This window comes from Phyllostomus hastatus, unplaced genomic scaffold, assembly GCF_019186645.2.
Source record: "Phyllostomus hastatus isolate PE091 unplaced genomic scaffold, TTU_PhHast_1.1 phas_scaffold_129, whole genome shotgun sequence".
In the NCBI taxonomy this organism is placed as follows: Eukaryota; Metazoa; Chordata; class Mammalia; order Chiroptera; family Phyllostomidae; genus Phyllostomus; species Phyllostomus hastatus.
In genome coordinates this window covers 3,440,721-3,454,929 of record NW_025334009.1, presented here as the reverse complement: position 1 = coordinate 3,454,929, position 14,209 = coordinate 3,440,721, and the positions used below count along the sequence as shown (strand labels likewise).

Sequence of the window (14,209 nt, the reverse complement as noted above, 5' to 3'; positions counted from 1 at the left end):
TTCCCACAGGTGGGAAAACCACCAGGAAATGCAATGCCTGGCTCCAGGTGCCCTGGGCTTGGTAAACGACACATTCCAGCATCTGCCACAGACTTGACTTTGCACTAGTGCCCAAACTGTCCCCCTCTGAGAGAGGACACAACACATCTCTGCTCTGACCAGGATGACGGGCGTTTCCAAATAGAGGTGACCAACACCCCTCCTGCTCGCTCGCTCGTCATCCTGCTCAAACCCGGACTGTCAGCCCTGCCAGCAGGAGAAGATTCTAATAATAATAGAATCTGCGATAATAAAACGTAAAATTCACTTAACACATCAGTCTAATCAAGAACAGAACACGTCCAATGTGAGCAGAAAGCATTAAAACATTCTGAGACCAGACTCGAGGCGCACCTAAGTCGCCCCCAGCCTCTCCACACTGCTGCCGTCAGCAGGGGATCCCCGTTACCTCTTACTGCCGCCACCTCCCTGGCCGACCTCCCGGTCCCCTGCTGTTCAAGGTGTAATTCCCACCGGAGCCTCCTTGCTGCCTGCACACTTCAATGTGTCACATTTTGTAAAATTTAAACTGCTGCTTTTCCTCCTTTTGACATTTGTTCCTGGTGTTAACTATCCTTAAAGGCTCATTTCAGAGTCATAAATGCATTTTTCTCTCCTCAATGGCAGAGTTTAATTCACATACGTTTTAAACTTCTAGGGAGGAAAGAAAGCCTTGCAGGTGTCACTGACCAGGGTCACGGCAGCCTGGCCCCCAGCCGCTTCCAGGCCGCGGGGAGCGCAGCAGGGAAGCAGAGCGCAGTGTGTCCCGGTTCCAAAGTGGAGTGGGAAAAATGAGAGCATCATTCCTCTGTTTTTTAACGCACACAAAGTTAACTATAATTAGTTAAAAAGCATGGCTTTCAAAATCTAGAAACAATGATCAATTACTAATCTTTGGTTGTATGATTTTCCTAAAAGCCAGCATCAAAGTAGACTGAATTGATTTTTAAAAGCAACGCAGTTGCCAGAGTTCCAGTCGATGTAATAGGAGCTCCGGTGCGTGACCGGCTCATCTCTGCTCTCATCAAATGCTGAAGGCAGGCAGACCGGCAGCCCCCGGAACCAAACGTGACGGCCATCAAATACAACAAAACAATGGTGCCATTCATTCCTCCTTGTTTACCTCCAAGTCTACTTAAGCACAGGGCAGCCCTGGCTGGTGTGGCTCAGTGTACTGAGCACCAGCCTATGAACCACAGGGTTGCAGGTTCGATTTCCAGATTAGGGCACGTGCCTGGGTTACGGGCCAGGTCCCCAGCGGGGGGCATGTGAGAGGCAACCACACACTGATGTTTCCCTGTTTCCCTCCCTTCCCCCCTCTAAAAAATAAATCTTTTAAAATAAATAAACATAAGGGCAAAGCACAACCACTTTTATGGTAGGTACGTATCTCAAACTTTTAAAGCAACATTTTACACTGGACCATTTTATCAGATGTCATCTGACCACTCAGGCAGCTTCCGAGTTTATTTTGCTAAAGTGAAAAGGCAAATTCAAAGGCGTTGACCACAACTGCCTGCATCCCTTAGCCATTTAGGTCACACCTGGAACATCTGAAGACCTGAGGGCAGATACCCAGACCAGGACAAAACTTTAAATAGCAAATGATTCATGAAAATGAAGGCTTTAGTTTTAAATCGGGTGAAGCACATAACACACAGTGAGTTTTAACAAAAAAGCCGGCACAAGGAAGAAGTGGGAGCCCTGGCTAGTGTGGCTCCGTGGATTGAGCACTGGCCTGCAAACTGGAAGGTCGCTGGTTCAATTCCCCGGCAAAGCACATGGCTGGGTTGCAGGCCAGGTCCCAAGTTGGGGGCAGGGCGTGAGGCAACCAATCAATGTTTCTCCCTCTCTCCCTCCCTTGCCCTCCCTGAAAATAAACTCATTTTTTTTAAAAAGTGCTGGGGAGAAATATGATGGAGACAGTAAATACAGCAAAACATGATGGCATGATTCTAGGAGGTCATGAGAATCAACAGAACTGAAAGGAAAATTAAACAGATACGGTTTGATCCCACTAACATCTCTAAATCAAAAATCAGAACACCGAGGTCTAAGGGTAAAAATGGTTTTGCACGGGTGGCCTTTAAATGAAAAGCCCCAGGTGACCCATGAGGACTGTGGTACTGACAGGCAGTGAGATGTGCTTCGAGCCTGAGGAACCCAGAGCAGCGCTCGCTCACCCACGCAGCGCACCCACCCCACGCGCCCGGCCTCCAAGCTATGGCTCTCCCGCACACTGGGCCCTAAGGCCAGGCGCGTGTCAGTGCCCTTTTGAGCCCGCCAGGCTCTGGTCCGCACTGAGGAAGCTGCTCCTTCCCTCCTGCGTCAGAGCCAGAGGCCCTAATGATGGCTCTAACCCCCTTTCCGATAGCTTTGTCCCTGAGCCTCTCGGAAGGAAAGTTAAAGAGAACCACAGGAAAAGGATCAGTCTCTTCTCCGACCCAGGCTCCCTGGAGAGGGTGGCACGAAGAGAGAGGCATCATTAAGTTGGTCCTTTATGATGGTCTCTTGCTTTCACAGGCAGCCACCGAAGGGCCACCTGTCATCACTCCACATCCACAAGAATGAGGCCAACCCCAAGGACAGCCCTCTAACTCCCATGGTGTCCAGGCAATGCTAACTTCCTTTCCCGACCTCCTCCTCAAACTCAGACACTGGCGTCACATGAACCCAGGTGACAGTCCCCAGAGAAGACTGCGGCTGCCCACAAACAACCTCAAAAACTGCAAGGATGTGAGAGGGGAGGGGTAACGGTATTGACAAAATAAAGCAGTTTTTGCTTCAGATTTCTAGTTCATAACCCTAACCTCTCCTGCTAAGTTCACAATCAAGATCACAGCTTTTGACTTCACACTAGAACTCCTAATAACGCAATACAACAAGAAAAGGAAATAAAGGGTACACAGGTTGGGAAGAAATAAAACTGCCTTTTTTGAAGACGACATCATTGTCTAAATATAAAATCCAAAAGAACTGAAAAAGAAAAAACAAAAACCTCCTGGAACTATTAAGCAATTGTAACGGTTGCAGGATACTATGCTAATGCACAATCTTTCCTACATACCAGTAATTAACAAGTGGAAAATAAAATTAAAAACACTATCATTTACGTTAGCACCCATGAAGATGAAATATTTGCGTATAAATCTAACAAAACACGTACAAGATCTACATGAGGGAAACTACAGAACTGATGAAAGAAACCAAAGAACTAAATAAAAGTGGAGACGCACTCCATGTTTGGGGGCAGGAAGGCTCAGCACGCCAGGGTGTCAGGTCTGCCGACTTGATCTATACAGTTAACGCAATTCCAATAAAAATCTGAGCGGGTTACTTTGTGGACATTAATAAACTGATTACAAAGTCTTTAATGAGAAGCAAGAACCACAACAACCTACACAATACTGAAAGCGAGGGACAGTGTTGGGAAACAGTGGCCAAGACAGTGCACTGCCGGAGAAGAACAGACTCGGGGCGATCGGGGAACAGGACGGAGCCCAGAGGAGACCCCAAAAACACAGTCGGCTAACGTCTGGCAAGGGGGCACAGGCAGGACAACAGGAAAGTCTTTTCAATAAATGCTGCTGTCGCAAATGGGCATCTACATGCAGACAAAGTGAACCTAGACACAGACCTCACGCCCTTCACAGAAATGAACTCAAAATGGGTGATTTTGTAAAATGCCAAATTACAGAACTCCTAGAAAATAATGTAGGAGAAAACCTAAGGACAGGACCTCGGGTTTGACGATAACTTTTTAGATGGAACCTCAAAGAACAAGCAATTAAAAAAAAATAATTGCTAAAGTGGGCTTCATTAAAACAGTGACTTTGGCTCCACAAAGGACACTGTGAGGAGAATGAGAAAGCAAGCCACAGACTAGGAAAAATATTTGCAGAAGGTGTATCACATAAAGGACTGTTAGCAAATATATTCAAAGAACTCTTAAAACTTAATAAAAACATAAGCAACTTAATTTAAAAAGGGGCAAAGGCTTTAACAGACACCTCACCGAAGACATACAGATGAAAATAAACGTATCACATGTCACCAGGGAAATGCAAATTAAAACAAAAATGAGAGAGCGGCCCCCTCCTTTCAGCCCGGCAGCGGCCACCGGGAGGGCGCGCAGTAAAAGCAATCTTCAGAAAACATCTGCAGTAGGCTGGTAACCGTCAAGACCTAAATTCCTTTCTACTCGGAAAAAAAAAAAAAAAAAAACCCTTAAACCATGTATTTTGATTATGTGTAGAGGTGTAGAGCTCATGGAATAAGTGTCTTAATTTTTTAATTAAATAAAGGAGGTACCACTACACACCTATCAAAACGGTCAAAATCCAAAACAGTGACGTCATTAAATGTCCGAGAGGCCGTGCAGCCGCAGGACGCGCCCTGTGCCGCCGTGGGGACGCACCGCGGCGCAGCCACTCGGGCAGACAGCCGGCGGTCTTCATGAAACCGAGCACACTCTCACCGCCCAATCCAGCCGTTGTGCTCCTTCGTATTTACTCAGAGCAGCTGAAAACATGTCCACGCAGAGGGAAGCCCCCAAAGGCGCAGCCCCTCTGGGTCAGGAGGCGCGCCCTGCGGAGCCTCCGCTCCGACCCCAGCGGCAGTGACCCACAGGCACAAAGAGGCCCCTCCCTCCCTCCGCTCAGAAACCCCTTCCCCAGGGCCGAGGGCCGAGGGCCGCGCGCTGTCCCCGAGCGAGCGCTGACAGTGCAGGGCGGCCAGCTGGGGCACTCCGCGGGGTCTCCGTGTCTCTGCCGCAGGGCTGCAGGGGGAGGGGCTCTCAGTGCCGGGAGGACACGCTCGGGGCTCGGGGCCCATGCAGCCCGGCAGCGGCCCACACCCCACATCTCAGTGGGCAGAACAAAACCCCCTTGCTTGGTCAGCACTAATGCCCATCAGAGAAAAGCATGGGTCATCGACCACAGTGTCAGACTTCACCCAAAAAATACTTGTAAAATTACCATTTTCAAAAATTGTTGCTTTTAAAAAAACTCTTTTAAATCTTAATCAAGCACAAGCTATTTGGGAGGGGTGCAAACAGAAGTCACTCCACTAGCCCTACCAGCGAGCACGACTCAGCAAAGAGGAGGGAGGGAGGGGCCAGAACAACGGCAGAGCAGAGTGCGGGGGGGGGGGGGGGGGTCCTCGCACCCTGTGGCTGCCCGCCCCCTCCTCGCCCAGAGCACCCCTGCACCCTCCCAGAGGAGACAAAGCACCAACACCAAACGACACCACAGCAGAAGGAAAAAAATAAGGAAAAGAACCCATGCTCTGGAAAAAAGAAATTTACCTGCTTTAGTATCTGCAACAACCAAGTAAAACCCGGCCATTCACTTCCAACTTCGTATTCCTCACCCAGCAGCAAACATCCCTCAGACCAGACAGAAAGAGTTTGGCTAGAGAGTGTGCACTTGGAAAAAGAACGTGGTTGTGAGCTCAGTGAACAGGAAAGGTCTCCCCAACTCTTCAGAACTGACCCTGACATGCCACACAGGTGACCAGCGAGCACCACGGCCTGAATTCAAGCCCCCCGTGGAAAGGAAAAGCTGACACTCTGTGGGACATGAAACCATCAACTCACGTCTCATAAATCAAAACCACCAAAAGCATCAAAATCTTCTCTTTATCTATACGCACTACTCTACTACTCTGAAAACAGACTGTACCACACAGCTGAGGAAACGCGGCCCAGGACTTTACAAAGGTTGAGCCATGTCTAAGACGTCAGCAGTGTCTCCTCTGTTTCGAACAGACACCGGGAGCGCGGCAGCGGTTCACCCTGCCGCCGCTGGGCACTGGTCCCAGGGTGAGCTCGAAGAACGCTCTGGAACAAACTCGGAGACTGCCAACCTACAAATTAATTTACAGGGGAACTCACGGGACCACGGGGCACCGGGTCAGGTTTTGTAGTAACGAAGTCTATTCCCCGAGTCCCAGGGACCAAGGGCACGGGACAGGCCCGAGGGACTCGCCGACAGGCAGCACAGGCTGCTCTCTGACGCCCCCCGGGGCAGGGGGATGAGCGCGGCCCCGTGAGACCGCCGGGCAGAAAGACGTCCCCAAGCCCACCGACCTGGTCCTCCTCTTCATCCTCGTCCTCCGCCAGGCGCTGCCTGCCCACCTCGTACAGCCTGCACACCGTGTCCATGTTGAGCGCGTCGATGCTGCTCTGGTTCTGAAAGACAGCGCCCAGGCCCGGGGAGCGGTCAGTCCCCAGAAGGCCGCCATGTCCACACCTGGGCGCCGACTGGCCCCCGCGCACCTGACCCGGATAATCGAAGCTATCAAAGCTTTTGATTATCCCAAATTCTTGAAGTGACTCTGAAAACGTTACACACAAAGACAGAAAAGGAGACAAAACCAGGACGAGGAGGCTCGGCCGGTAAGGAACGCAGGCACAGGCGAGACCGCCACCCTTGCAACGAACCAGTCTGCCCCGGCGGGAGACCCAGGCACCTCCAGCAAGGCACGGCCTGCCCGGCTGAGCGGCTCGGTCGGCGGGGTGCCGTCCCGCACACTGGAGGGTTCGGGTCCAGTCCCCGGTCAGGGCACGCACCCATGTCGTTGATCCGACCTCAGGTCAGGGCGCGTACAGGGGGCAACCAATACATGTTTCTCCCTCTCTCTCTTTTTTTTTAGTGAAGATTTTATTTGCTTATTTTTAGAAGGAGGGGAAAGGAGGGAGAAAGAGAGGGAGAAAAACATCAATCAACTGCCTCTCACATGTGCCCAGCCAGGGACTGAACTCGCAGCCCAGTCTGTGCCCTGCCTGCGAACCAAACAGGCAACTCCTTGGTCTGCGGGACGACGCCCGACTGGGCCACAGCCTCCTGTCCGAGCTGTCTGTGTTTCTCCCCCTCCCCAGTTCCTCTCCCTCTAAAATCAGTAAGCGTGCCCTTGGGTGAGGATCCAAACCCATAATAAAGAAATAAAAATGAAAGAGGAATGAAGTGTTAGTCCAGGATGATAGGAGAGAAGACCCTCCACACTGGTTCACGCCGGCATTTTCCTTTTAGCGTTCTCGCACTGGGGGTCCCTAAGCTCCCCCAAGCAAGGCTACCGGTCACCTGCCACCAGGAGCGCACGGCTGTGCGAGCGCAGCGCCTGGGGAAGGTGGCCCCGGACACCGCAACGGCGCAGCAGGGCCCCTGCCGCCCCTACCTCGATGACGGCGAGGTAGCAGTCCTTGGTGTCCGTGCACAGGTCGAAGATGTTCCGCTTCACGTCGATGGTGGCTGGAAACAGAACGCGACAAAACTCGGGGTCGGCCTACTGCCGAGACCTTAAAATCAGCCTTTCCTCTAAAAGAATTCAAGGTGACTGTTCGTAAACATTTCCATAACTCCTCTGCTTTTCGATGGAAAATGACAGTCCTCCCCGAAAAGGGGGGATCTTCAATGAGCAACACCAGGATGTAACACAACGGGCGCGGCCTGCCCCTCCGCCCTCACCTATCGGCTTGTAGTCGGTCGCGTTGAACGTCCGGAAGGACGACCCGAAGGGGCTCTTCATCCTCTCTTCCATGAGGTCGTCTTCGTCATCCGCCTGCAGCATGGCTGGGTGGGGGCAACGGGGCGAGTGAAATACCGTTAGGACCAGGACATCCCCCGGCCCCGAGGTCCCCCTAGCATGTCCCCACTGACTTAGCAAACGGCACCTTCCACTTCCCATGCGGCTCCAACAAGTGTTAACGGGGTGAAGGCGTACAACCCCACAGGAGAACAGGCGCAGAGCTTCTTAAGTTCACGATAATACACGTGGGAAATCACTGCTTAATATTTCTTTCTTTACAAGATTTACTCATCTCAAAGTGACCTTTTACCCTAAATCGACATTATTTCTTCTCCTCTCCTGTTACCATGTATACATCACTTTATCTCTTATGCTGCACCACTTTCAGGTGCTCTCCAAGTCACCGTGCCAGCACCTCCCGCGAAGGGAGGGCCGAACTGGTGGGGGCGGGGGGGAAGGGAGTCACAGGGCCCGAGTCGGTCACCTCCATACATCACTGTCCCCGTGTGGTTGAACACCACGCGGCACTGATCCAGGGCAGGAACCGTGTGTAAGAGGTGGAAAGTGCGAAGGTCCCACTGGGAGGGGAGTGGTCAAGAAAAAATACTTTATTTCAAAGAAAAACTGTTTTACACAAAAAACTTCTTAGCTAACCGCCTGGGGAAAATCCTGAAATATCACTCCTCCCCCCCCACTAAGTAGTAATGTTTTAAAAATCAGCGAGATCAGGGGAAAATAAGACCACGCGACTGAACACCACCTCTAAAAACCTCCTGCGGGGCCCTCGCACCTGGGGGCGCCGCGCGAGGCCCGCCCCTCCCGACGGCCCCTCCCGACGGCCCCTCCCTCCCGACGGCAGACTTCACTTCACCCTCCCGCCTAGCGGCCGGCTTCTGCAGAGCAGGAGTGGAATCCCTATAAGGACAAGATCAAGTCGATTCATTACTTGGGGAAGTGGAAGGCAGGGTGTGGTCAGTTTTCCCAACGCAAAGAAAACACGCAGTGAAGTCACCGCTAATCACCGACCCTGACAGGCGTCCCCTGAGCGTCCCCAGCGCCTCAACCCAGAGGAGAGGCGCCCGAGGAGGGCTGGCTGCGGCCTGCGCAGACACTTCAAACAGACGCCGGCAGAAGAGTAAGTCACTTCTGTCCGCAAACTAGAGAGTGGGAAGACAGGCACGGGTACAAAGGATACGATCTCAGTGTTGATGATGACCTCCAGCCCGTTCGGATGGAAGACGCCACTGATGTTCATGTTGAACTTGTCAAACTTGTGGATGGCCTGTGCGGAGCGGACATCCCAGAGGACGCCATCATTTAAGACAAGATCATCTGTAGGATTAAAGGTGGCACAGTTCCTCTTGTAGTTGTTGGCAAGATCTGGGTTAAACAGAGTCAACAGCTTGTTGCCAGTCTGAATATCATAAATCTTTAGAGAAGAAGGGGTGGGAAGAGAAAAATCAGACCAATCCATTCGTTGACAAATCCAAAGAGAAGCTCTGTAAAATCACCTCTCCCATGCTCTCCAAAACCCACCAGAACCACAAAAGCCCCGGTATTGTAAAATAACTGGGAAATAGGAAGACCACAACCATCCTGGCAAAGTTTAAGTGCTTCGGTTCCCACTCAAGGTCTGAAAAGCCTTCACAAGTGTGGGAATGAGAATGAGAGTGCACTGGGGAAAACGAAATTCCCTCCTTCCCCTCCGCCTTTTGAGAAACAGTAAATGTTTCTCAGAGTGATACGGAGAAATTCTCCACATGGATTAACTACCAATTTTCCATAGATACTCTTAAGGGTTACTTTTTGAAAAAGGCACAAATGAACGACCCTTTTCTCCTTACAATCTCCCTTAGCCCTACAATGCTAAGTCCAAAGTTCAAAGTCTACAGTGTGCAGCCCACGCAGAGACCGGATCTTTCCCAGCGGCCCACAGCCATGCCGTGGTACTTCCAATCTTTCTAAAAAGACCCTCTAACGCAGGAGCAAACGAGGAGGCGCCACAAGGAAACAGGCAAACAGGCCCAGACCATGGGACAAGAAACTAGCCTGGTCTCTTCAAAAGTCAGTGTCATGAAAAGTGGAGAAATGGCTCTTGGCTTTAAAACATTAGTGAGACACAACAATCAAATGCATGTGTGAATCTTGGCTGGATCCTGGTTCAAAAACAAAAAAACAAAAAACATTTGAAACCAAACATATCAGGAACAACTGGGAAAACTGAGTATGAAATGGATATTAGATATCTGGGAACTACTATAAATTTCCTTAAATTTGACCACGGAGTGTAACAATGTAATCGATGTCCTCACTGTCGGGACATACATGCTCCAATACAGGGATGTCACGATGTTTGCAGCTTACTTTCAAACGATTTAGAAAAACACACACATTTACATGGAAAGGAAATATGGCAAATCATTGAACTGATGAAACTAGATGGAGGTGTGCGTACTGTTCTTTCAACTCTTCTATAGACAGACCTTAACATTTCTGAGAGTCTGGGAGAAACCCCTCACCACCCCACAGCCCACACCTCGAGCGCCGCCCTCCTCTCTGCGCTGTTTTTCAGCAACGCAGCCCCGAAGACCTGCCTCTGCCCAGAGCCTTCCGCGTCCCTCCTGCTGTGCTCCCGGGAGCCCGCTCCCATCGGGTCTTTGCCCCGCGGACACTTGCGTGGGGCCAGCTCCTGACACAGTTAACAATGACCTCCACGTTGTTAAATCAAGGTCGCCTCTCAATTCTCATCCTCGGCAACTCCTCAGCAGTTTCTGACCCAACTGATCAAATCCTGCCTCAAGAGTCTCCCCTTGTCTTCCAGGGGTCTCCTGCTGCCTCACTGGCCAGTCTCTGGACTCTTTCCCAAGCTCCTCCTCACTTGGCAACTTCTGAATACTGGCCCGCGCCCGGACTCTGCCCCACACTTCTCTTCCCAGCTTCCTGATGAGCTAACCCAGGTCCAAGGCTCTAAATACTATCAGCATGTGGGCAACTCCTGCATTTGTACCCCCCGTTCCTGACGTCTCTCCCTCATCTCCCAATCTGCATATTCAACTGGCCGTGCCCTACTTGAATGTCTAAGAGCATCACAAACTTCGTGTGTCCAAAGCCCAGGGCCCAGCCCCATCATCCATCAGCACCGCCACCCCCGTGCACTTGGGCCCGTCCCGACGGCAGCTCTCACTCATCAGCTGGTGCAGCGCCCTCCGAACTGCTCAGCCTGCGCTTGCTCCTCTCACAGAAACCAGACTCACTCCCAGGAACTTTAGGTCCAGTCATGCATCTGCTCAGCCTCCAGCGTCTTCCCTCACTCAGAGGTCAGGTGAAGGTCCTACTAACGGTCTGCCAGCTACCACACAGCATGCCCCCACTGACCTCAACCCTCCCCCACTTCCCAAGCAGGAGCCGCTCCCCCGACAACCCTCGTGAGACACTCTCCCCCCAGGTATCTGCACGACAGCCGCATGCCCTTCGAGACGCCGCCCACGCCGGCCCGGCCAGCAGCTGCCCCGAGGAACACAGAAGCGCCCACCCACTCACGAGCACTCTCCGCCTCTCACCCTGCGTGCTGCTCCTCAGCAGCACCTACCGCCTGGCACACTGTAGGTTCGCTTCTTCCCTTACTGTCTCCCCAAATAAACACGGGACCTTTTCATCTAAAACTTAATATTGTCAGGTGTCTGTTGTGCTAACGACAGACTATCTTTCTCTAACTGTGAGATTAACTTCCTGTTCACGCCTTTTACGTTCTCCCCGGACAGCTGAGAACTACGTCATCACACTTCTAGACTCCACCCAGAAAGGACGTGGATGGGCGCCCTCCGGCTGTCCACAGGACTCACGCCCTCACACTCCGTGCCTAAGGTTCCAGTGTGAACAGCAGGCGCCCTCAGTTTAAAAGCGGCAGACCCAGCACTTACGTGGGCGATGTCCCCTTTGGTGCCGATGACCCGGTCCTGAGAGTGCTTGCTGAACTCGACGTAGTGGTCCTCGGTGAAAGAGTGCCTGCGGACAGACAGAGGCGCTCCGGCAACGGCCCCCGGACCGGACCCACTCGGTCAGCGGGCAGGAGGCCGGGGGTCCTCGGGCTCCTGCCCAGCCACACTCACTTGAAGATTCTCAGCTCCCCAAAAATATTGTACCCTTAAGATTAAAACGAAAATTCCCTCCATGCAAGTAAATCCAAAATAATTAGTAGGAATCACTTGGTTAAAGACATAACTGACAAGGCACACGTGCTTTCGAAATGCGCCCCAGCCGAGCGCGGCGGCGGCCGCACATGCGCGTGGGGCAGCTAACGCGTGTGCCGCCCCGCACCGCTGCGGGGTCTGCCGTGGGACGCAAGTGCACGTGCCCGGCAGGAATACCCAGAAATCAGGAAAGATAAAACCTGATGTCATCAGACATGAGCCGAAGCACTTCGCCCCTTCGAAAGGGCTCTGAGTCCGAGAACCCGGGGAAGGGGGTGTACATAACTAGGTGAGCTGTGAAACTCACGACCGAACGGGGGAGGGAAGACACGTACTTCATGTCGAACACTGACTTCATCCCCCAGAGCGCAGACAGGGGCTGGCTCCAAGTCGCAGACGTCAGCAGCAAGGACCCATCCTACAAGGAGATGGAGGGTGATCACTCGTGTGTGTATGTACAATACACACAGACATCACTGTCTGCCGTTAGCATGTCAAAACACAAGCTCAAAAGATATTGTTGAACAATTAAAAAAACAGAAAAACTCCCAGGAAGCAAGACACGGTCAGAGGCCGTTGGGCTTCGAGTACCGCTCTTTCCGGGTATAACGCGCTTCCCTGTGCAGTGCAGGCCACGGTTCCGGCCCAGACGTTCAGGGGAAAAAATTTTGCTTTAATTTTTAAATCCAATTGTTTGTTTGTTTGTTTGTTTGTTTATGTTTAGAAACAAAACCAACCAGCCTATCCCAGGGTGTTATTTTGCATGTGAATATCATGATTACTTTCCAGAGTTACACTTTTAACTCACAAGCATAAATCAAAGAACTAAAAACATTCATACGGATATGGAATTAGTGCCACCACACATCATCAGAACCCTTGTTTTTCCCTAAAAAATCTGGACAAAACAGTGTGCATTATACACGGCAAAACACAGTTGATGCACCTGCACTGTCCCAAGAAACAACTGAGTTCAAGATAATATTGGATCCTCACAAACCAGTAACGTAAAATACAATAGCTCCAAAAGTAAAGAGGAAAAAAACTTGGGAAGATATGAAGATGGTTCCTCATTTCTTATTATTTGGCCATATTCCTCAGTCTTGAAATAATCAGTCAACTGAAAATATCTGTTAGACTTTCTAGCCAGGACTCGAAGAGGTTTTTCAAAGAGAACAGCCAACAGAGGGTAAGCCTCCTTTACTCCAGAAGCAGGAAAATTATCCTGGTCACCTTAATAATCCTGACTCAGGAACAGGGAAGGTATCAATTCCACCCACAAAATAGTACTAATAAACTACGACCCACTGGAATCACATAATGCTTATCTTCTTAAAAATTCAGTGTTTTTAGATTTCCAAATAAAAAAAAACTTACAATTGGTAATCTTTTTCCAACTAAGGCAAATTAAATGACATATATGTCATATGTAAATCACACACACACACACACACATCCATATACACACAGATAGATAATATCTCCAGGTCTTACAACAGGGGTTGGCAAACTTTTACTTAAAAGGCCAGATAAACACTTTATACTCTGCAGGCCACACAGCTGCAACCATTCCATGTGCTGCTGCTGCAGCCACAGACAACACATACACATAAGAGCACAGCTATGTTACAATGAAACTATGTACAAACACAGGCAGCCAGCCAGCGGGGCTAATGTTCACCAGCCCGCCTTAGAAGAATGACTGAGGACCACCCAGGAGGGGACCCTTACCCTAGAAGGTTCAAGGTGTGTGATGGCCGAGTTGTGACAGTTATAGCTGGCCTCCTCCTGTCCACTGAACACATTATAGAGCTTCAACTGGCCGGTGCAGGTGCCAAGCATCAGGAACCGCTCCCGAGCGGAGAATGCACAGCAGGTGAAGCCACTCTCATCCTCATTGGCTTCCCGGAACACTGAAATAGGACGAAACCTAAGCCCCCCAAAACAGAGAGAGAAAAAAAAATCAGAGACAAAGAATGTGCGGAGACTCGGAAAAAGAAAACTTTGCTGGAAGGATGAAAGAAAAGACACAGAGCATTTATGTTCTAAATGCCTCCGTCCAACACATCACACAGCCTTCAGTCGCTCGTTTCCATTCCAAGTAAGAGAAAGGGACCCCCACCCTCAAGTGTATACAGTAACTAAAACTCCCAAGTTTAACACCTGTAATCCATGACCCTTACCTAAGATTTGTAAAGGGTCAAACAGAGACAACTCGGGCCCGCACAGAAGCAAGCTGGGGAGCCCAGAGACAGATGCTCCGTGGCTTCTAGGAAACACACTAGCTGTAGGAAGAATGACAGTACTGGACAGTGTGTCGCCAGCAATCACGCAAGGAACCCACGGCCGACTAAAGGCGGTCCAGTCACATGGCTCATCTACTCACACAAACTGACAATCTCTGCTACTTCGGGCCAATAAAGGGTTCTCTGGACTAATCACTATACGCCGGT

General features: G+C 50.8%; 1 protein-coding gene across 1 annotated transcript in view; it reads right to left on the bottom strand.

Moving 5' to 3' along the window:
- DCAF1 (DDB1 and CUL4 associated factor 1) overlaps nt 1-14,209 on the bottom strand; it is a 54,251-nt gene that overhangs the window by 5,126 nt on the left and 34,916 nt on the right. The window contains exons 15-22 of the mRNA XM_045856938.1: nt 13,488-13,686; nt 12,092-12,174; nt 11,487-11,571; nt 8,762-8,995; nt 8,051-8,144; nt 7,506-7,610; nt 7,216-7,289; nt 6,128-6,229 (exon numbers count right to left, since the gene is read on the bottom strand). Coding sequence (XP_045712894.1) covers nt 6,128-6,229; nt 7,216-7,289; nt 7,506-7,610; nt 8,051-8,144; nt 8,762-8,995; nt 11,487-11,571; nt 12,092-12,174; nt 13,488-13,686 — 976 coding nt within the window. The remainder of the gene's footprint in view (nt 1-6,127; nt 6,230-7,215; nt 7,290-7,505; nt 7,611-8,050; nt 8,145-8,761; nt 8,996-11,486; nt 11,572-12,091; nt 12,175-13,487; nt 13,687-14,209) is intronic.